Raw genomic sequence first — 24,832 nt, forward strand, 5'->3', positions numbered from 1 at the left:
GGAGATACGGTGACTCTTATGTCCAAAGAGTCAGAAATTTAGGGTGCAGCAAAAATTCTCTGCTCTCTAAACATTTAAATAAAGGGAAGAGGGCTTTACAAAGTTTTTGCAGCAGTGCCATACTGTTTAAAATAAAAGTAAAGCACTTGAATTCTCATTTTTCTGTCTGTTTCCCTATTCTGCTGATTCAATTTGTTTAATTTTACTTTTCTGTTCTATTCTAACCCAATTTGCATTTTAAAAATGAATAGCTTTAAAATACTCTACCTGCCTCTTCCAGTTTTCTCCACCATGGCTCTACACAAGTGTCAGCTGTGTCTCAGCGGAGTTACCCCACTCCTCAGTCAGAAGGTTGTGGGTTCAAGTCCCCCTGCAGAGGCTTGAGCACAAACATCTAGGCTGACAATCCAGTGCATTTCTAAAGGAATGCTGCACTGTTGGAGGTGCACTCTTTCAGATGAGATATTAAACTGCAGCCCTGTTTGCCTGGATTTAAAAGATCCCATGGCACTGTTTTGGAAGAGAACAAGGATGTTCTCCCTAGTGTCCCTCACCAAAACAGATTATCTGGCCATTGTCATATTGATTTTTGAGGGAATTTGATGTGCACCTTACTGGCCAGATCAGGTGTGAACTTGATATATTGGCCAGCCTGCTAGTACGAGGCATCAGTGACCTCCTTTGTGTAGTGATGGGTTGCTAACTTTTCTCCAGCCAATCCCTGCAACAAACCACAGGTGAAAAGTTATACCAACATCACTTCTAACACACCATGTATCTGCCACTTTCCGATATTAACTCCTGCTCCAGTGTCCTACACAGCTGTCACGTACCTGCCTAGAGAGACGCAGTCTTCATAGACAATGCTCGGACATCTCCATGAAGCTGACCTTCTGACAGTGCACCCTTTGAGCTGGGTAGCACCTTCTGAAATGATGAAGCTGCCCTCCTGTCCCCATGTGCCCTCATCCAATGGTTTATTCAACCTGCTGGAGCTCTCTGGCTACAGCACAGGCACTGCATGCGGCTGCATCCCCATCTCTGTGCCACACTCCTCACTGAGACCACTGTGATGAACCACACTTTTATCCTGACTCCAGTGGCTGCTGTGTGGACCTCGGACATACCCTTCCATTTAAAGCACTTCACTTTGGCCCCACCCAGTGCAGTGCCTCCAAACTTCACAAAGGCGCAGCCTGCAGACAGCTTCACAGTATGGCTGCCAGCTCCCTTCACAGCTTAACTGCCAATTGAAAGAGGGTAAGCCTTTGTACATCCTGTGTACCGTTGAAAAATTCAGAAAAACGTGAAGTGCCTGACAATTGGCTGTTAAACAACCTTAATTACTTGTCTATCGCTGCTGTGTCTGCCACCGACCCATCCCATCATCCACATCTCGTAAAAGTGTCACAATATGGCCATGCAAGGTGGCCACTAATACCCTGATATTAGTCCGTGCGTGTGCACAAACCCAATGACGTGCATGCATCAGTTTATCCAGCGCATTGCTACTTCATACCACTTTCGGACTCGGTTATTGCAATATGCTCTTAGTTTGTGGATTCCACCCGTCACTTAGTCGGCAGGTTGCTCAGAATGTCCAGCTGGCCAGCATTTTATCGACACTTGGAGAAAGTGTTACAGTATTTTGTGAGGAGTGACGGGAACAATCCAGAATCGTTGCTGAACGCCCAGGCTTCACTCACTGATTTCTGCCGTCTTGAATCTATAAGCCATTTGAACATATGTTTCTAAATATTCAGTGATCCAAAAGATTCACTCAAGATAGGAAAGAAAGTTGTAATGTTGTACTGAGCTCACAAATTCTAGATGTCCAGCAAAAGGGCAGAATCATGCCTTAAAATGTCTGCATATCTGTCATATTCTCAAATCACATCCGTTTAAGATAAATCAATAAATTAATGATGTTGCAGAACTAAATTATTGACAGCCACTTTATTTTGACACATGCTACCTAGCTCTTGAGAGTAAATAAGCTGGGTTTATGGTGCACATTGCTCCCTACAAAGATGGCAGCTGCACATGTACGGCATTGGGTTTATGGTGCACATTGCCCCTTACAAAGATGGCGGCTGCACATGTACGGCATTGGGTTTATGGTGCACATTGCCCCTTACAAAGATGGCGGCTGCACATGTACGGCATTGGGTTTATGGTGCACATTGCCCCTTACAAAGATGGCGGCTGCACATGTACGGCATTGGGTTTATGGTGCACATTGCCCCTTACAAAGATGGCGGCTGCACATGTACGGCATTGGTAGGATACCAAGCCCTCGCAAAATTGGTCATCGGTGGTACAGTGTTAGCGAGCCGTCCTGACACAGGCCCACGCCTTCATTCCTGCCACCACAGGCCCAATAAAGTTCTGCCCTTAGCGTACATGTAATTGTATCTTTTGCTAGATTATAGGAATTGTCGGAGCAAGATTTGCGCACACAGTTCTAGGCCAGCAGAGCTGCACTTGTACAGGTTTATTTCATCCAATAATGGATCATAGAATCTGAAAATCGTGACGAGGGACATTTGCCTCTGAGGAAAATGTAAGTTCCATTCCATCTTCAAAGCGAATATGGATTCTGGTTTCATCACTTAATTTCTGGTGGAGCAGTTCACGTGCTAACAACCCTCTGCATAGATGATCTCTAGTTGCATAGGGTTCTGTTAATGGTCTGATAATCCAGAGACAGTTTGAGAATTTGAATTCAGTTTTTTTAAAATCTGAAATTAAAAAGCTGGTATCGGTAAAAGTGGCCATGAAGCTGTTGGAGAGTCACATACATCATATCACTAGCATTACCTTCAACCTCCTTTGTTATTTCATTTAAAAAAAACTTAAGTTAGTTAAACACAATTTGCTTTTAACAAATCTGAGCTGGTTTTTCTTAATTAATCCAAACTTATCCAAGTGACTGTTAATTTTGTCCTGGATTTTTATTTCTTAAATCTTCCCCACTATCAAACTGACTGGCATGTAGTTGCTGGATTTACCTTTACACCCTTTTTTTTGAACAAGAGTGTAACATCTCAATTCTCCAGTCCTCTGGCACCAGCCCTGAATCTAAGAAGAATTGGAAGCTTATGGCCGTTTCCTCCATGATTTCCACCTTTCCTTACCCTCCCTGTCCTTGGATGCACTTCATCTGGTCCCGGTGACTTCTCAAGTGCAGCCAGCTTTTCTACTATCTCTTAATCAATTTTTAGCCCACCCAGTATCCAAACTACCTTCTCTTTCACTGTGAATTTGGTAGCATTTTCTTATTTGGTAAAGACAAATGAAAAATACTCATGTAGCATGTCAGCCACATTTCTGGCTCCATGTGCCCTTTTTTGTTCTTATTTGGCCTCTTGCCTTTTACTACCTTTTGCTATTTAGAAGCCTATAAAAGGTATTCACTTTTACATCAGTTGCCAGTCTCTTCTCATACTCCCGCTTTGCCTGTCTCATTTTCTTTTTCACTTCCCCTCTGAACTTTCTAAATTCTGATTCTCACTGGTATTGTCAACCTGACATCTGTCATATGCACCTTTGATGAGCTTCAACTTCCTCTCCATCTCTTTCATTATCCATGGAGCTCTGGCTTTGATCACCCTGCCTTTCCCCCTCGTGGGATTGACTGCGCCTGAATTCTGTCCTCTTTAAAGACAGCCCATTGTCCCACTAGAGTTCTGCCTTCCAACCTATCATTCCAATTTACCTGAGATAGGTATGTCCTCAACTCGCTGAAACGGGCCCTCCTCCAATTTAGTATTTTTATTCTAGATTGCTCCTTATCCATTTCCATAGTTAATCCAAACCATATGATACTATGATCACTCTCCCCTAAATGTTCCTCTACTGACATTTGATCTACCTGGTGGATCTAGAACCAGATCCACCAATGCCTCCTCCCTCAATGGGCTGATATCAAGAAAGTCGTCCTGAACACAATTAAGAAACTCTTCCCCCTCTCTGCCTTTTACACTATTACTATATTGGGATAATTGAAGCCCCTTCCATTGTTACTCTATAGTTTTTGTATCTCTGCAATGTGCCTAAAAATTTGCTCTTCTCTATCTTTCCTACTAGCTGCATATATCCAGTAGCATAATAGCACCTCTATTGTTTTTTAGCTCTAAATAGATTCTGCCTTTGACCCCCTCCAGAGAGAACTTGTTTTCTCTTCACTTTAATATTCTATTTAAACAATATTGCTCATCTTTCCTGAACACCTTTTAACAAGGAATATTTAGTACCCAGTGCTGCCATTTTTGAGGTCTCCCTTATTGCCACATCATTATATCCCCACGTGGCTTTTTGTGCCTTGATGGTCAGGAGTCTGACTGCATGTAGCTGGCCTGAATATGGGCTGAAGGTATATTCCCAGAAATGAGCAGAGATGTTGACACTGCAATGAGCTCGTCTGCCAAGTCTGCACTCTCCAATCTCCAGAATCTGCAATGTTGCTGTCTTTCAACATTAGGCAATAGCACTGGGAGAGTTGATCATTTCTGTGCATGATACAGGGATATAGCCACAGTCTCATGTTACTTTATCCTGTTATAAAAACACTAAACTGCGGTTGCTGGAAATCCAAAACAAAAACAGAATTACCTGGAAAAACTCAGCAGGTCTGGCAGTATCTGTGGAGAAGAAAAGAGTTGACGTTTCGAGTCCAAGTTCTGTCGAAGGGTCATGAGGACTCGAAACGTCAACTCTTTTCTTCTCCGCCGATGCTGCCAGAGCTGCTGAGTTTTTCCAGGTAATTCTGTTTTTGTTTTACTTTATCCTGTGACAGTTCTCAGGTTGAGCAAGATCCATGTCCTTGAATTTGAGAAAATTCACAAAAGAACCACTAATACCTTGTGAAATGGCCTAGCTCCTTTCAGGATCAATTGGGGAAGGGCAACAAATGCTGGCCTTTCCAGCAATGCCCACATCCTGTGAAAAAAATAAAGAAAAAAAATTGCTTGAGAGGTTAGTGCTGATGTGGCAGGGTCTGTGACTGAGACACAACGGTTCAGGACGTGTGTAAAATTAGTTAATTAAGAATTTTCTGAGGGCAAATTGGGAGGTAATTTTAGTTTTGTGATCATGATTATTATGATTACTTGACAAATGGGGAGGAGTTGGAATGATAAAAATGTACAGGTTGTGCGTGTGTGCACTTTACTGTTGACTGATGTTACCCACAGCTATGTGCCCTAAAAAGCACTCATGAAAAAAACTCCATTAACTCCCTCATTACTACAAAGTCTTGAATTGCTTCTTAAAGCACTGAAAAGCTATGCAACTTACCACAGATCTTGTTACTTCAATGAGATCAATATAAGAGGAAGGCAACAGACAAACTTGGAGACTGTGCTCCTGACTTACAGACTCAGCCACCTGTATCAGGAAATGGTGGAACCTCCTGCCCCTCAGATGGGGAAACCAAACGTCCTCTCAGTCCAGTGTCATCAGAGCCATTGGAAATACACAAGGATCAATGCAGATAATGTTCACAAGAAAGCTGAAGCCTATGTCCTCCACCCCTTGTCATAGAATAGTACAGCAAAGGAGGAGGCCATTTGGCCTATCAAGTCTGAACTGGCTCTTTCATAGAACAATTCAGTCCCACCCTCCCTTCACTTTCCCACTTCCCTTGCAATTCTTTCCATCTGACAAAAAATTTTACTTGGAGATTGTTGTTGTTGTTGCAACCAAGGCTCACAAACTCCATCATGCAGAGTCCCCTGCTTAACCTCGCTGTACCTATCCCTGTAATCTCCTCCAGCCCCCTACAACACTCCCTATCCCTGTAACCTCCTCCAGCCCCTACAACCCTCCCTATCTCTGTAACTTCTTCCAGCCCCTACAACCCTCCCTATCTCTGTAACTTCCTCCAGCTCCTACAACCCTCCCTATCTCTGTAACCTCCTCCAGCCCCTACAACCCTCCCTATCTCTGTAACCTCCTCCAGCCCTCTACACCCCTCCCTATCTCTGTAACCTCCTCCAGCCCCTACACCCCTCCCTATCGCTGTAACCTCCTCCAGCCCCTACACCCCTCCCTATCCCTGTAACCTCCTCCAGCCCCTACACCCCTCCCTATCTCTGTAACCTCCTCCAGCCCCTACACCCCTCCCTATCCCTGTAACCTCCTCCAGCCCCTACAATCCTCCCTATCTCTGTAACCTCCTCCAGCACCTACACCCCTCCCTATCCCTGTAACCTCCTCCAGCCCCTACAACCCTCCGTATCTCTGTAACTTCCTCCAGCCCCTACACCCCTCCCTATCCCTATAACCTCCTCCAGCCCCTACAATCCTCCCTATCTCTGTAACCTCCTCCAGCACCTACACCCCTCCCTATCCCTGTAACCTCCTCCAGCACCTACACCCCTCCCTATCCCTATAACCTCCTCCAGCCCCTACAGCCCTCCCTATCTCTGTAACCTCCTCCAGCCCCTACACCCTTCCCTATCTCTGTAACCTCCTCCAGCCCCTACAACCCTCCCTATCGCTGTAACCTCCTCCAGCCCCTACACCCCTCCCTATCCCTGTAACCTCCTCCAGCCCCTACACCCCTCCCTATCTCTGTAACCTCCTCCAGCCCCTACAGCCCTCCCTATCCCTGTAACCTCCTCCAGCCCCTACAACTCTCCGTATCTCTGTAACTTCCTCCAGTCCCTACACCCCTCCCTATCTCTGTAACCTCCTCCAGCCCCTACAATCCTCCCTATCTCTGTAACCTCCTCCAGCACCTACACCCCTCCCTATCCCTGTAACCTCCTCCAGCCCCTACAACCCTCCGTATCTCTGTAACTTCCTCCAGCCCCTACACCCCTCCCTATCCCTATAACCTCCTCCAGCCCCTACAATCCTCCCTATCTCTGTAACCTCCTCCAGCACCTACACCCCTCCCTATCCCTGTAACCTCCTCCAGCACCTACACCCCTCCCTATCCCTATAACCTCCTCAAGCCCCTACAGCCCTCCCTATCTCTGTAACCTCCTCCAGCCCCTACACCCTTCCCTATCTCTGTAACCTCCTCCAGTCCCACAACCCTCCCCATCATTGTAACCTCCTCCAGCCCCTACACCCCTCCCTATCTCTGTAACCTCCTCCAGCACCTACACCCCTCCCTATCCCTGTAACCTCCTCCAGCACCTACACCCCTCCCTATCCCTGTAACCTCCTCCAGCCCCTACAGCCCTCCCTATCTCTGTAACCTCCTCCAGCCCCTACACCCCTCCCTATCTCTGTAACCTCCTCCAACCCCTACACCCCTCCCTATCTCTGTAACCTCCTCCAGCCCCTACACCCCTCCCTATCTCTGTAACCTCCTCCAGCCCCTACACCCCTCCCTATCTCTGTAACCTCCTCCAGCCCCTACACCCCTCCCTATCTCTGTAACCTCCTCCAACCCCTACACCCCTCCCTATCTCTGTAACCTCCTCCAGCCCCTACACCCCTCCCTATCTCTATAACCTCCTCCAGCCCCTATACCCCTCCCTATCTCTGTAACCTCCTCCAGCCCCTACACCCCTCCCTATCTCTGTAACCTCCTCCAGCACCTACACCCCTCCCTATCTCTGTAACCTCCTCCAGCCCTTCCGTAGTGCTGCAATATGATGTTGAGGAAATGTCTCTCACTCAACTGCTTCAATCTCTGCTGTTCTCTCTAATCTCATCCTTTGGAAATAATGTGCACGGTCCTTCAAAAATCTCCATTAATATTCTTTACAGGACATCATGATAATATTTATAAAATTCACTAAACAATGCGAGCTTTAATATTTAACGGCTTTCAAGGAACGTGAGCGCGGTGTGTCTCTGACACATCTGTTTTATACTGACTGGCGAAATGGGAGGGAGAGGTAGCATCTCCGCCGGGCAGGCTTGCTGCACTCTGGACTGGCTCAAACTGTATTAGTCTTCACCTTCACCCAGCTCTCACCTGTGGCCCCAAGTAGTTGTTAACATGTGACAGTGAGCACACTTGGGTGGTAGGGGGAGCCGTTGGTTGGCTTCCCCCAGTGACATAGGGATTTGTTTACCCTGGCATGTGAAGACTGATCCCAGCAGTCTGGATGGATGAGAGCAATCTGATGTGTAACAGTCCTGAAGGCAGATTAGCACCATGTTGTGGAATGCATGGAGCTCAACAAGACACATCCTGTGCACCCAGTGTATCTGGATCTATCTCCAGTTGTTTAGACTCGTCTTGCCACTGGATCAAGATATGTCAGGACGAGAGAGTGAGCCTAACGATGCACAACTCTCCCTCGCAATAATCCAATTCATGTGGAAGTCATGTTCATCATCTTTCTATTATCTTCATCCATCATCAATCTGTCACTAGTCCTGTGGTGATGGGCGAGCAATGTAGCTGTAAGTGTGGATTCCCTGGGAGCTGTAGTCACAGCTTGGCACAATGTCCAGACTGCCACCCTCAGCAAGACTCACCTGCCTGAGGAGGGGCAGCTCAAGGAAATCGGTGCATGTTACACATTCTTTTGAAGTAACTGTGGAAAAGAAAAATAGTGCGAAACTTGCTGTTATGAACCATTTCATTAGTAAGTTGACTTGCCTCCCCAAGTGTCTGAATGGTCGCTTGGTGGTGTTTAAACTCCAGCTGCTTGGTAACAGACAAGCAAGTCTCATCAGTGTGTCCAGCCTAACATGACAAACTGATGAAATCAAGGACCCACTCTTTGATTGCTGCTGCTCAGCAGCAGATCAGATGAGTTGAGAATTCTTGGTGACATCAACACAAGAGTTAGTGCAGTTTCAGAAAAGTTCCAGGAACCACTGATATGCATTTGTAGTTAGGAAGTTCCAGAAGAAATGCCAAGAACAGAACACAGACTCTACACCACTTTTGTTGACCTGACAACAAACTTTGACACAGTCAACATGAGGGTCTTTAGAAGGTAACGGAGAAATTCAGCTGCCCTGAGAAATTCATCACGATGGTTTGACAGTTTCATGACAACATGCTCGCAGGTGTCCTGGATGATGGTGAGTCTTCTGACACATTCCCAGTCACTAATGGAGTTAAATAGGGCTGCATGCCAGTGCCAATCCCCTTCAGCGCATTTTTCTCTGCCAAGCTCTCCAATGCCTTCCATGATGGTGATCCTGCCATATTTAAATGAATACTCCAGGGTCAATTAGGTTTGTAATGAAGCCAATTAACCCTGATAATACACTGCCTGTACCATAAAACAAGCCAATAACCCTGATAATACACTGCCTGTACCATAAAACAAGCCAATAACCCTGATAATATACTGCCTGTACCATAAAACAAGCTAATATCCCTGTTAATACACTGCCTATATCATAAAACAGGCCAATTGACCCTGATAATACACTGTCTGTGCCATAAAACAGGCCAATTAACCCTGATAATACACTGCCTGTACCATAAAACAAGCCAATTAACCCTGATAATACACTGTCTGTGCCATAAAACAGGCCAATTAACCCTGATAATACACTGTGCCATAAAACAGGCCAATTAACCCTGATAATACACTGCCTGTACCATAAAACAAGCCAATTAACCCTGATAATACACTGCCTGTACCATAAAACAAGCCAATTAACCCTGATAATACACTGCCTGTGCCATAAAACAGGCCAATTAACCCTGATAATACACTGCCTGTACCATAAAACAAGCCAATTAACCCTGATAATACACTGTCTGTGCCATAAAACAGGCCAATTAACCCTGATAATACACTGCCTGTACCATAAAACAAGCCAATTAACCCTGATAATACACTGTGTGCCATAAAACAGGCCAATTAACCCTGATAATACACTGTCTGTGCCATAAAACAGGCCAATTAACCCTGATAATACACTGTCTGTACCATAAAACAAGCCAATAACCCTGATAATATACTGCCTGTACCATGAAACAAGTCAATAACCCTGATAATGCACCGCCTGTACCATAAAACAAGCCAATAACCCTGATAATACACTGCCTGTATCATAAAACAAACCAATTAACCCTGATATTACACTGCCTGTACCATAAAACAAGCCAATAACCCTGATAATACACTGCCTGTACCATAAAACAAGCCAATTAACCCTGATAATACACTACCTGTACCATAAAACAAGCCAATTAACTCTGATAATACACTGACTGTACCATAAAACAAGCCAATAACCCTGATACTATACTGCCTGTACCATAAAACAGGCCAATTAACCCTGATAATACACTGCCTGAACCATAAAACAAGCCAATTAACCCTGATAATACACTGCCTGAACCATAAAACAAGCCAAAAACCCTGATAATACACTGCCTGTACTGTAAAACAAGCCAATTAACCCTGATAATACACTGACTGTACCATAAAACAAGCCAATTAACCCTGATAATACACTACCTGTACCATAAAACAAGCCAATTAACCCTGATAATACACTGCCTGTACCATAAAACAAGCCAATTAACCCTGATAATACACTGCCTGAACCATAAAACAAGCCAATTAACCCTGATAATACACTGCCTGTACCATAGAACAAGCCAATTAACCCTGATAATACACTGCCTGAACCATAAAACAAGCCAATTAACCCTGATAATACACTGCCTGTACCATAAAACAAGCCAATGAACCCTGATAATACACTGTCTGTGCCATAAAACAAGCCAATAACCCTGATAATACACTGCCTGTACCATAAAACAAGCCAATAACCCTGATAATACACTGACTGTACCATAAAACAAGCCAATAACCCTGATAATACACTGCCTGTACCATAAAACAAGCCAATAACTCTGATAATACACTGCCTGTACCATAAAACAAGCCAATAACCCTGATAATACACTGCCTGTACCATAAAACAAGCCAATTAACCCTGATAATACACTGCCTGTACCATAAAACAAGCCAATTAACCCTGATAATACACTGCCTGTATCATAAAACAAGCCAATTAACCCTGATAATACACTGCCTGTACCATAAAACAAGCCAATAACCCTGATAATACACTGCCTGTACCATAAAACAAGCCAATGAACCCTGATAATACACTGCCTGTACCATAAAACAAGCCAATAACCCTGATAATACACTGCCTGAACCATAAAACAAGCCAATGAACCCTGATAATACACTGCCTGAACCATAAAACAAGCCAATAACTCTGATAATACACTACCTGTACCATAAAACAGGCCAATGAACCCTGATAATACACTGACTGTACCATAAAACAAGCCAATAACTCTGATAATACACTACCTGTACCATAAAACAGGCCAATGAACCCTGATAATACACTGCCTGTACCATAAAACAGGCCAATGAACCCTGATAATACACTGCCTGAACCATAGAACCTTTGGTATGGGCAGCAGGGTGGGAGCAGGCAGCCCAGTTATTTAACTAAGATGTATAAAGGTTGGGAAGGAAGTGGGGGGCAGTGCTTTTGGGCACTGCCCTTTGCTGATCTTGGGGTGGCCTCCCCAGTGTTGAACCCCGCCCCCCTTCATTCCCACCCCCTCCCTCCCCCCATCTGTCTCCCTAACTTACCCAAACCCTCCCTGTCCAAGACCCTGGACTCGCCTGTCCTGCAGTCATGGCAGCGGCACTGACACCTTCCTGGACAGATGGAGCTGCTGACCAATCAAATTGGCCGTCAGCTCCAGAGGGAGGGACTTCCTCCCCAGTGAGGTTGCAAGTTTCACTGGGCCCTTGTTAGTCTGCCCTGTCGTGCTCTACAGCTGCCGGTTGGCATGGAGCACATCGGCTCTCCTCTGCCATGGGGGAGCTGTCCGCTACCCTGTGTTATCCACTCCATACTGAGACAATCACAACTGAGTTGGACTGGTCATGTAGCCAGAGTGCCTGGCACTCGCTTACCAAAGAGAACCTTTTATGGAGAGCTTGAGTCCAGGATGTGTCTCATGATGGTCGAAAGAAGTGCTACAGAGACGCTCTGAAGGCTTCACTTGGAGTTTTGCTATTGACCCCAAGTCCTGGGAGAAGCTCGTCCACCTGGTGCAACCAAATAAAAAACAGTGCAGCCCCCTTTGAAAGCAACACATATCAGAAGCAGAGAGAAAACAGAAGGAGAGGAAATCCTGAGCCAGTAACTCGTCCACAACTCAATCGACTGCCATATCCTGTCCCATTTACAGCAAAACCTTCCAGGCGGCAGTCACCTATATACTTGCTGGAACCCTACCAAACACCTTGGTCATCCTCACCTCGAAGGACGAGCAAGTTGCCAACTGACAATGTTAATTGTTAAGTGTGTTTAACAGGCTAGCAGAAAAAGAGGTGGGATAGAAAGAGGAGAGGAAAACAAGAGAGAGAACTATTTTATGATAAGTTTTTTGCTTACAGAGCTGAAGAGGGTCAGCATGTGGAATGGAATTTTCACCACCCAGTGTCAGCATGAGATATGAGTTAGATTAAATGGGGGTGTGAGAAGGCACATTTGGAACATAGACACTGGCGTGGACTACTGGGGCTGAAGAGCCTGTTTCTGTGCTGTACAGTCCATGTAATGTAGACTCGTATGTTGGGAACTAGGCTCAAACTGGAAATGATCATTAGGAACTTGTTTTCAACGGGACTGGGTGACACAATGGATTAGACACCACATTTTCACCCCTGGCACCTAGACCTTTATCCTGAGTCTCTCTCTATTGAGTGGTGCACTGGGGTGACAGTGAGTTCCTGTGGGCTGATAGGCTATTTGGGCCAAATGACCTCTCTCATCACTGATCTTTGTCATTAACTTAGGAAATGCACACAAATATAAACAGAAGATTAATTGGTGCCAACCAGATCTCGTATAAAGCAATACCAAATTTTAAAAATACTTTGAATATCCAGCACACAAGCAAGCCATTTGGCCCAACAAGTTTTTGCTGGTGTTTATGCTCCACTCGAACCTCCTCCCATCTTTCCTCATCTGAATCTATCATCGTAACCCTCTACTCCCTTCTCCCTCATATCCTTGTCCAGCTTCCCCTTAACTGTATCTACACTATTCATTTCAACCACTCCCTGTGGTAGCGAGTTCCACATTCTCACCTCTCTCTGGGTAAAGAATTTTCTTCTGAATTCCCCATTGGAATTCTTGGGGACTATCTTATATTGACGGCCTCTAGTTCTGCTCTTCCCCACAAGAGGAAACATTCTCTCTGTATTCACTCGATTAAAACCTTTCAAAATTTTAAAGACCTCGTTTAGTTCACCCCTCAACCACCTGTGTTCAAGAGAAAAGTGCCCCAGCCTGTTCATCCTGTTCTGATAGGTATAGCTTTACAGTTCTGTTATCATCACAGTACTCCAAGTGCGGGCCATCCAAAGCTCAATACGAGTTTAACATAACTCCCCTAGAACCTTTGGAAATAAACCCGCTTACTTCATTTGCTAGTGTCATTGCTTTCTTGACCTATGTCACTACTTAACTGAATTTTGTATTTGTGATCCCAGGTCCCTTTGTTCCTCTCCCATGTTTAAATTCTAAGTAATATGTGGCCTCCTTATTTTCTTATCAAAATGCAATGCCTCACACTTTTCAATGCTGAAATTCAATTGCCAGTGTTATATGAGCCCATTCAGGGGTGACCCCAGGAAGCATTTCTTCACACAAAAGGTCATGAAATTCTAGAACTCTTTTCACAAATAAGTTCTGGATGCTGGGCATTTGTTGGAGCCTTCAAAACTAAAATTAATAGACTTTTATTGGATAAGAATATTGGAGGATATGAAGCAGCCAGGTAAATGGGGTTCTGGCACAGATCAACCATGATCTGAGCGAATGATGGGCAGAACAAGCTTGAGGGGCTGAATGGTCTCTTCTTCTTCCTTTTCTGCTCAGTATTCCTTCTATAAGATCCCCAAGCAGCTGCCTCCTTACCAATGTAGGAGAGTCCGGTTTTATCTAATCTGTCCACACATAACAAAAATGAGGGAGGCGGCCTCAGTCTTTCTCTCCATGGTTTCCAGGGACTTTATTTTGTCCTCATGTCTGACTATCCAGAGCTGAAGGCAGTCATCAAGGTGTAGCCTGACCAGAACATCAGCCAGCCTCAGAATTCCATTTTATCCTTGTTCTGGTCACTTCATCTGATCCAGGTGGTCTTCTTGAAATTACTGTCCAGTCCTTCCAATTCACTCACTCTGTTAGAGAATCCAGAGACTTTGAATAAAGGCAAAGTTTTGTTCTTTCAAGCCAAGCTAAGTTGGAAAGTTAATGCCCAACAGGAACACTTGCTTTATAATTATGGGTATATTTCTGCATTACTGACTTTGGTAAAATCTATGCATGTAAATAAGTCAATTCTCACCCTTGCAGATTGTGTTACTTAGTGACCAAATATCTGTCATATTAAACACACTTGATACAATCAAAAATAGATGAGTAGAAAAAGCTAGACCTATTAATGAGATTGTCCAAACTTACAAACCAAACTTCCCAGTCTGCAAGTTTATTAATGTCCTCCTGGAATTTGTTGCAATCCTCTGCAGTATTGACTAGCTGCCCAATTTAGTGTCATCCACAAATTGAGAAGTTATGTTTTTGATCCTAAAGTATAAATCATTAATATCAATTGTGAAAAGCAGTGATCCTTGTGGGATCCTACTTGCCACCACTTGCTACTTGGGCAGGGTGAAACGTTCAAATGTATAGCAGGCAGAGTGTGTACTGGGTAGAATGTGTACCAGGCAGAGTGTGTACTGGGTAGAATGTGTACCAGGCAGAATGTGTACCGGGCAACATGTGAAATGGGCAGAGTGCGTACTGGGCAGAGTGTATAAGGGGCAGAGTATTGTCACAAAACTACCATATTTTTCAAAGTAGTATTGTGGGCTATTATAAGGTAGGCTTATGTGTTCTTCTGTGGGTGGCTGACTTAACTGAATTAGAGTCAGGTAGACTGCAAGATTGGAATTATCAAAAGCAGTTAGGTGTAAAAGGCATTTGAAATGCAATTGAGTAAACATGGACGAGGGCAGCGAATAGGGTGTGAATGAAATTTGCTTTGTTAGATAAGTGAAGGGCTTGTTTGATTTTCCAAAGGGATGTATAATATTTACGACTAACAAGATAAGTGAGGCAAAGCAACAGGTTTATTTTTCCCAGAAGTGCCGACCATGATGATGACATGAAACATTTTTATATTATGGGAAAAGTAAATTTCCAAAGACATATAGAACAATGGGATTCCAAAAACATATAAAACATATAGATTTTACACATTAAAGAGAGAGAAACATATATAAGGAAGGATGGAAGGTTATGTGATTGTGGCTGTGTAAAATCTTGAAAGGTACACCATGTGACACAGACTTGGAAGAAGTCCTAGCCACTTTGAAGAAGTGCTGCTCCAGTATGTAAAGTTGTGTTAAAAGCCTTTGGGACTCCACTGTTGAGTGGGTGCTGTGGTAACCTTGCTGGATTGCTTATTTAAATTTAAAACCTACTTTAGACTGTTGCCTTAAAGCAGGTGTGTAGTTGGGAATCAGGTTAATTAGGGATTTTGGGATTTGATTTAATATCAAGTAACCGTAATTTTATGTACGTGTCTGAATTATTTTCTTTGGTTAATAAATGTTTTAATTTTTAAAATCACTAAAGGTATTAGTGGACTCATCACTTCTGAATTCAGTGCGCAAATCTTCTCAGAATAAATTGCATTGTGACAGTGTGGCCAAGCTTCCCTTGTGGATTTGGTCCACCTGGCACATCAGTTGCCATGTCATAACAGTGTGTAACAGGTGGGAGGTTGTGTACCACTGGATAGAGTGTGTAATGGCTGGATGTGGGCAGTGGAATCATTACCACTCACTTTCCCCACTGCTAAAAGCTAAAATCAGACGCCGCACTCAGTTATAAAGTCCCTGTTCATGTCCTCAGGGCATGAGAGTCATCACGGCACAGGAAGAGGCCATTCAGCCCATTGAGTCTATGTCGGCTCTCTGTTGAGCTATCCAGTCAGTCCCATTCCTACACTCCCCTTAGCCCTGCAGATTGATTTCTCTCGTGTTCATCCAGTTCTTTTTCGAAATCATTGATCAATTCTGCTTCCTTAAACACCTTAAAGTGTTTCACTTTCAATTAATTACTTCTGAAGTTCAGTCACTGAAGTGCAGGCAAACACAGCAGCCAATTTGTACACAGCAAGATCCCACAAAGAGAAGTCTATTTTTGGTGATGTTTGAGGAAGCAATGTTGGCCAGGATACCAGGAGAAAGACCTTTTAATAATAGGGAGACTGTTTAAAGTCCAAAGTGCAATGACCTCTCGACAGTGCAGCACTCCCTCTCGAGATGCCCAGATTTTGTGCTGAAATACTGAACTGAGGATTTAATCCACAAGCTTCAGACTCAAAAGCAATTGTGTGAACACTAATATTTAAAGCAAAAACAAAAATACCTGGAAAAACTCAACAGGTCTGACAGCATCTGCGGAGAGGAACACTGTTAACGTTTCAAGTCCATATGACTCTTCATCAAAACTAAGGAAATCGAGAAATGAAGTGAAATATAAGCTGGTAGAGGAGGGTGGGACAGGTAGAGCTACATAGGGGGCCAGTGATAGGTGGAGAAAAAGAAGAGATTGCCAAAGATGTCATAGACAAAAGGACAAAGGGGTGCTGATGGTGCTGATATTATCTAAGGAATGTGCTAATGGGGACATTTAGGGTAACAAGCAGGACAAGCTAGTGGCAGATGGCCCTAGTGGGGGTGGGGTGGGGGGGGAAGGGATCAAAATGGACTAAAAGGTGGAGATAAAACAATAGATCGAAATTAATTTAAAAATGGGAAAAGAAAAATTATATTTTTAAATAAATTATAAATTATTGAAAAAAGGGGGACAGAAAGTGGGTGGGAATGGAGGACAGAGTTCAGAACCTGAAATTGTTGAACTCAATATTAAGTCCGGGAGGCTGTAAAGTGCCTAGTCGGAAGATGAGGAGCTGTTCCTCCAGTTTGCGTTGAGCTTCACTGGAACAATGCAGCAGGCCAAGGACGGACATGTGGGCATGAGAGCAGGGTGGGGTGTTGAAATGGCAAGCGACAGCGAGATCTGGGTCATTCTTGCGGACAGACTGAAGGTGTTCCGCAAAGTGGTCACCCAGTCTGCGTTTGGTCTCTCCAATGTAGAGGAAACCGCATTGGGAGCAGCGAATGCAGTAGACTAAATTGAGGGAAGTGCAAGTGAAATGCTGCTTCACTTGAAAAGAGTATTTGGGCCCTTGGACGGTGAGGAGGGGGCAAGTAAAGGAGCAGGTGTTGCACCTTCTACGTTTGCATAGGATGGTGCCACGGGAAGGGGTTGAGGTGTAGGGGAGGAGTGGACCAGGGTGTCCTGGAGGGAATGATCCCTGCGGAATGCCGCTGGGGGGGATGAAGGGAAGATGTGTTTGGTGGTGGCATCATGCTGGAGTTGGCGGAAATGGAGGAGGATGATCCTTTGAAGTTTAAAAGCTTTTGCAAATAACAAAACACAACTCTGTTATGAACTTGATGATAAATTTTATTTCATCAGAATAGTAACAGCAGATTTATAATTTAGTTTTACTATATTTACAGTATTGAAACACATGGTACATCTTGTACTGCAGTCCAGAGTCCACAAAGCAATAAAAACACACACACACTAATGGATACAAATCAAACAGCAAATGCTCTATTTAATCTGTTCTGTTGGAGCACATTTCCTAGACTTGCTCCTCTTCCACCAAGTTTTAATCTGGCAGGCGTAAAGAACCACAAGCAGCAAATTTCAACACTAGCGAACATCCCACACAGCTCATAATTTAAACTGAATATTTCTCTGAGGTTCAAACTGATTAGAATTAAAAACACAAGCCTGACAGTTTTGACTTCATTTTAGGGCGAGTGGCACCTGGCTTAGTGAGACTAGAACAGATCGCATCCGTGACACATCTTTAGACACCTTGCTGGTCTTGGAGTTCAAATCACACAGATGTAAGACATGTTCCCACTCAGAGCCTGCAACAACTTCTTGACCTTCGTTCACATCTGAGACTTCAGCTGCCCTGAAGGAGGGTGAAAACAACCATTTTATTCCTGTTTCATCACTTCTTAAGGAATGCCTTAGATTACTGAACTGAAATGAAACCCAGAATATAAGATTATACAAAGGATTTCACAAGCTTTTAAAAAAAAGCCTTTTTTTATTCTAGTTTATATTAAACCATTTAAACAATGTGGACAGCAATGATGCAGATCTACAATTAAATATACAGAGAACAACCCTAGCTTCTCTACTGTTTTACTAAATCTTTCCTGTCCCCTTTCACATCCTTCCGAAAGTGCAGTGCCCAGAATTGGGGACGATATTCCACCTGGAGCTGAATGAATATTTTATATAAGCTTAGCATAACATCCCAGCTTTCTCTAATCATTTCCTTGGATTGCTCTCTACCCATATTCTACTTTCCCTTCCCAATCTGACTTCCTTCTGTGTCCATCCCTGGAAAGAACTATCTCCCAATTTACCTACAATAGTACTAATGGTGTGCTGGTGGTGTAGTGGAGATGTCGCTGGATTAGCACTCCAGATACCCAGGGGTATGAGTTTGAATCCCACAATGGTGGCTGCAGGCATTCGAATCCAGCTAATAAATCTGGAATATAAAGCAAATCTCAGTAATAGGGACCATGACAACTATCACCGATTGTTGTAAAAGCCCATCTGCTTAAATAATGTCCTTTAGGGAAGAAAATCTGCTCTCCTCACCTGGTCTGGCCTACATGTGACTCCAGACCCACAGTAATGTGGTTGACCCTCAACTGCCCTCTGAAATGGCCGAGCAAGACACTAAGTTCAAGGGCAATTAGGGATGGGCAACAAATGTCGGCCTTGCCAGTGATACCCACATCCCATGAAAGAATCAAGAAAGTACAACTTTCAAAATACTAACTTTCTGGCCTTCACCACAACATTTCTGCAGCTACTGTTCAGCTCAGCCTCACCCTCACCTCCATCTTCAACATCCTAATCCCCATTAAACAATTAGTCTCTCCCACTCTAGCCATTTTCCATGGTCTGTCCATCATCTCTGCTCCCTTAAGTCCAAGGAACGCAGTGTTGGACAGATATATTTAATGCCAGGTCTGGCTGAAGCACACAAGCACTACTGGGTCCTGCTCTTGTCCGTCTAAGTTGCTCATTATCCAAGGAGCATCCTAGAATACAATTCAATACAGATTCTTTTCTATACTGAAAACCCCTCTGCTTATCTCCTCCACCCTCATCTCCAACAACAGTGTGCCACGCGTTCATCACACGCTTGCAGAGTAGACAGTCATGACATCAAACAGACTCTCAGACTGATCCAATGTATGTTCCACAAACTTGAGTCATGCAGGTCTAGTTATTGCCCTCTCCAAATCATTCCCAACTGAACTTGTGTTCAGCTGTACGAGGGATCCCACTCACATTCACACTATTTAAAGGATTAGCCGGATACTTCTGAATTATTTTTGCTATTGCAAAGTTTGTGGAAGAATTGTGCTGTGTTCTTAGAGGATTTTTTATGAAAGACTGGATTTGAAAGAGGGTGTTGTTGCATCCTGACAGGGCAGTCCAAGGTGTTTTGTGACAAACGGTTGCTAATAGTTATGAAAGCCAAACTGTCACAATCTGATAGGGATTTGAAGCTGATGCTGCAGAGAGGGGAAGCTGTCCACAGAGGGAGGGAAATGATTCTTGACGGAAGGACTTCACACAGCCCCACCTCAACCAGGGGCAATACCTGAGATTCAGCAAAGAGATGCTCACAGAACTGAACCACTTCTTTCAGCAGTTCCTACAGCCTCATAGAACAATGACACCAGTAGCCACCAAGGTCACCATCACGTCCAACTTCTACACAACCAAACCTGCTCCAGGCAGGAGAAGGGACATCCCAAACATTTCCCAGTTTGCCATCCACACAAAGATAAACTAATCACCCTTGTGCATTCCCAGAATGTTTGCTTGGGGGTCATCTTTTCCTGTCCTAGTGAGATGTATATATGGATTTTCAAAAAGCAATTGATAAAGTACCACATAATAGACTTATTCTTAGAGGGCTTGGCAAGATCGATGCTGAGAGGCTGGAGTCTATAAGACAGGGTCCCAGTCTCAGGATAAGGGGGCAGCCATTTAGGACTGAGATGAGGAGAAATGTCTTCACTCAGAGGCTTGTGAATCTTTGGAATCCTCAACCCCAGAGAATTGTGGATGCTCAGTTGATTGGTATATTCAAGACTGAGATTTATAGATCTTTGGGATAAAGAGATAGGGCTGGGAAAGCAGAGTTGATGTGGAAGTTCAACCACGATACTATGGAGTGGTGAAGCAGACACAGGTGTCTGGAAAACTCCTGCTCTACCCCTTTTGTTCTTAAACTTATTGAATTCTTAAAAGAAGTAACAGAAAGGGTGATATCATTGAAGTTAACATAATTGCATTTCCAAAGGCCTTTGATAAGGTACCACATGGTAGACTCACAACAAGAGGCAGAGCTTGTGGAGTCAGGACAAATAGCAGAATGGATAGCAAGCCGGTTACAGAACAGAAACAAGGAGCAGGGCTTAATGGGAGTTACTCAGACTAGCAACAAGTGGGAAATGGTGTTCCACAGGGATTGGTGCTGGGACGCTTACTCCCATTTTCATCAACAATTTGGATGCTAGAATTGGAAATATTACTTCAAAATTTGTGCCTGAGATCAAATTGGAGTGTGTGCCTAATGCAGAGAATGGCTGTGGCCAAATACAGGAAGACGATAATAACCTTGCAGAATGGGCATGTAATAGGCAAATTAACTTCAGTATAGACAAAGTATTGAGGTGATACATTTCACTTGCAAGTGAAAGCAGAACTAGGGGTCTATAAATATAAGACAGTCACTATTAAGTCCAATCAGGAATTCAAGAGAAACTTCTTCACCCAGAAAGTGGTGAGAATGCGGAAGTCGCTCCCACAGGGAATGGTTGAGGTGAATAGTATCAATATATTTAAGGGGAAGCTGGGTAAACACATGAGGGAGAAAGGAATAGAAGAATATGCTGATAGAGTGAGACGAAGAGAGAGGCTCATGTGAAGTATATACATGGGCACGGACCATTTGGGGCAAATGGTCTGTTTCTGTGCTGTAAATTGTAATAATCTGCAAGATTTTGCCTGACAATCAGGCTGTTGGGCAGACAACCTGCAGAAATCAGTCCAAAGGTATTTCAGCAGGAGGTCTGTGATACCAGTACTTCCAGATTTCCTCTCCAGAAATTCTCCCACGCTACTCCCTGTAAGTACTGCAGCCAATAACACTGCAAAGGTATTGCATAATTATGTGAAAAGGAAGAATAATATAAAAGGACAAGGAAACTAGATGGGTCCGGTTTTTGTTTATTCATTCATGGAATGTGGGCGTCACTGGCTGGGCCAGGATTTATTGCCCATCCCTTGTTCAGAAGGCATTTAAGAGTCATTGCTGTGGGTCTGGAGTCACATGTAGGCCAGACCAGGTAAGGACAGCAGATTTCCTTCCCTAAAGGACATTAGTGAACCAGATGGTTTTTATGACAATCAACAATAGTTTCATGAAACAAAAATAAAAATAGCTGGAAAAATTCGGCAGGTCTGACAGCATCAGTGGAGAGGAACACAGTTAACGTTTCCAGTCAGAATGACTCTTCATCAGAACTGAGGAAATATAGAAATGAGGTGAAATAAAAGCTGGTTGAGGGGGGTGGGACAGGTGGAGCTGGATAGAGGGCCAGTGATAGGTGGAGATTGCCAAAGATGTCATAGACAAAAGGACAAAGAGGTGTTGAAGGTGGTGATATTATCTAAGGAATGTGATAATGGTGACATTAAGGGTAGAAAGCAGGATGAGCAAGGTGCAGATAGCCCTAGTGGGGGTGGGGTAGGGGAAGGGATCGAAATAGTCTAAAAGGTGGAGATGAAACAATGGATGGAAATAAATTTAAAAATAATAGAAATAGGTGGGAAAGGAAAAATATATTTAAAAAATATAAATTATTGGAAAAAGGGGGATCGGAAAGGGGGGCGGTGGATGGAGGAGAGAGTTCAGGATCTGAAATTGTTGAACTCAATATTCAGTCCGGAAGGCTGTAAAGTGCCTAGTCGGAAGATGAGGTGTTGTTCCTCCAGTTTGCGTTGGGCTTCACTGGAACAATGCAGCAGGCCAAGGACCGGACATGTGGGCAAGAGAGCAGGGTGGAGTGTTGAAATGGTAAGCAACAGGGAGGTGTGGGTCATGCTTGCGGACAGACCGAAGGTGTTCTGCAAAGCGGTCACCCAGTCTGCATTTGGTCTCTCCAATGTAGAGGAGACCGCATTGGGAGCAATGAATGCAGTAGACTAAATTGAGGGAAGTGCAAGTGAAATGCTGCTTCACTTGAAAGGAGTGTTTGGGCCCTTGGACGGTGAGGAGGGGGGAAGTAAAGGGGCAGATGTTGCAACTTCTGCAGTTGCATGGGAAGGTGCCGTGGGAGGAGGTTGAGGTGTAGGGGGTGATGGAGGAGTGGACCAGCGTGTCCTGGAGGGAACAATCCCTGCGGAATGCCACCAGGTGGGGTGAAGGGAAGATGTTTTTGGTGGTGGCATCATGCTGGAGTTGGCAGAAATGGCAGAGGATGATCCTTTGAATGCGGAGACTGGTGGGGTGATAAGTGAGGATAAGGAGGACCCTATCATGGATCCGGAAGAGAGAGAGGAAGGTGTGAGGGCGGATACGCGGGAGATGGGCCGGACACGGTTGAGGGCCCTGGTCATCATTAGACTTTTAATTCCAGATTTTTATTGAATTCATATTTCATCATCTGTTATGGTGGGATTTGAACCCGGGTCCCCTGAGCATTAACCTGGGTCTCTGGAGTACCAGTCAATGACAATACCACTGCACCATTACCTCCCCAAAGAGCCAAAAGGCTCCTTCTGTGCTTGTAAATCTTACAACTAAAAATTTGATGTTGTTTCTGTACATTTGCTTTTTGTAATAAAGTAAATAGATAAATGCTGGAATTCTGGAATAAAAACATGAAATGCTAGAAATACGCAGCTGGCCTGACAGTGTCTCTGGCGAGAGAAACAGAGGCCCAGGTTTTCCCCCGTGGATCAGACTCACAGGGTGGGGAGATTTCATGCTTGGTGAACCCGACCTTTAAAAATGGCCGTCCACAGGTGGGATTTTCAGTTGGGGGAGGGGCTGGGGGCAGGGCTGAAACAGGATTTGGGGTAGGTGACCCCAGAACAAATCCACAGATGCTGGTGTGGAGGCAGGTGCAAGGCCAGTCACGGTGCTCCCACACTATGTTTAATAAAATAAAAAATAATAACAAAACAAAAACCATCCATCCAGCCCTCACCAGCCCCCCCCCACACACTCCCTATGTCCGTCCATGCTCCCCATCCATGGCCCCATGTCCCCCACACCCCTCTGCCAACTTAGTTACCCTCTACCCCACCCCCATGGCCCCTCACACCACATTCCACTTAATAATGCCCCCACACCCCCATGCCAATTTAGTGCCTGCTATCCACCCCCATTGCTTCCATATCCCCTGTGCTAACTTAATGCCAACTCATGCCAACCCATACCCCCACCACCTTTGCCTTTACCCCCTCCACACCAACTCACCTCGTAACCTTGGACAGTTCCTTGACAGCTTTGACACTTCCTGGGTAACTTTTACAGGATAGCTTTGACAGATTTGATAGCTGGACAATTCCTTAACATTTCCTTGAGCTGGACATTCCTGGACAGCTGGACAGTTCCTGGATAGCCAGACAGTTCCTGGACAGTGGGGCAGTTCCTAGACAGCCAGACAGTTCCTGGACAGCTAGACACCTCTTTTACAGTTTGACAGTTCCAATGAGTTTGGACATAAAAAGTACATTATCATGTTCACTTCTAACATCCATAAAAGTGCCTTCCCTCTCACAAAGGTGTCCCAGAACTCTATCCGAAGGGGTACCTCACCTCTCCAAAGGGATATCCTTGCTACCCATAAACACCCACCAAGTTCAAACCTCCTCTTATCTGTTCTAATCTGCACACTCCGGATTCCACACATATCTTCTTCCAAAATCCCACTTTAGCGGAGACAGCTGATGATTTAAGTGGCCCTGCGGCCTCCGTGAATCATGTGTGTGTCCAAACCCCAACCCCGAATCCAGTCCCACCCCTGCAAAGAGGGGAAATGCCAGGTTCAGGGGTGGGACTTATGATTTTCGGTTATTTCCTGGATTTTGTGGCTAAAACCCGGGCCTGAGTTAATGTTTCAGGTCGATGACCTTACATCACAAGCAGCTGTGACACTAGAGGTCACGACCTGAAACGATGAGCTGTTTACATTGACCTGGACAAGTAACATTCATAATTCTGGAAAAGAGTCATACGAACCTGAAACGTTAATTCTGTTTCTCTCTCCACAGATGTTGTCAGACCCGTTGAGTTTTACCAACATTTTCTGTTTTTGTTTAGCATTCATAATTACCGTTACAGGCCACAGTATCAAACAGGGCAGAAAAACTTTTCAAACTGTTCAGCAGAGTGTGCTGGAACATAGTTCTGATTTAGTAATAATCCTGACAGATTGAAGTTGCACAGCAACATCAATTGAACTACATGTGTGGGGTAACTATGTCCCTATACTGCCTCAGTAGACAGAAGAGCAGCTTAGAGACATCCCACATGACTAGAAGATGGATTCTGGGACTTGTGTTCCTGTTTAATGAAGCTCCTCTCCTGGTGGATAATCTTTCCTCTGCTAACTGACCCCTATCCAGTCTGTAG

General features: G+C 44.4%; 1 protein-coding gene across 2 annotated transcripts in view; it reads right to left on the bottom strand.

Annotated features, from left to right (window-relative positions):
* Window positions 1–17,514: 17,514 nt before the first annotated feature.
* The window catches only part of LOC121280696 (clathrin light chain A-like), a 52,683-nt gene continuing 45,365 nt past the window's right edge, over window positions 17,515–24,832 (bottom strand). For both annotated transcript variants that reach the window (XM_041192801.1, XM_041192811.1), the window contains one exon: window positions 17,515–18,058. In XM_041192801.1, coding sequence (XP_041048735.1) covers window positions 17,884–18,058 — 175 coding nt within the window. In that variant the 3' untranslated portion in view covers window positions 17,515–17,883. The remainder of the gene's footprint in view (window positions 18,059–24,832) is intronic.

The sequence above is a fragment of the Carcharodon carcharias genome, chromosome 1 (assembly GCF_017639515.1).
Source record: "Carcharodon carcharias isolate sCarCar2 chromosome 1, sCarCar2.pri, whole genome shotgun sequence".
Taxonomy (NCBI): domain Eukaryota; kingdom Metazoa; phylum Chordata; class Chondrichthyes; order Lamniformes; family Lamnidae; genus Carcharodon; species Carcharodon carcharias.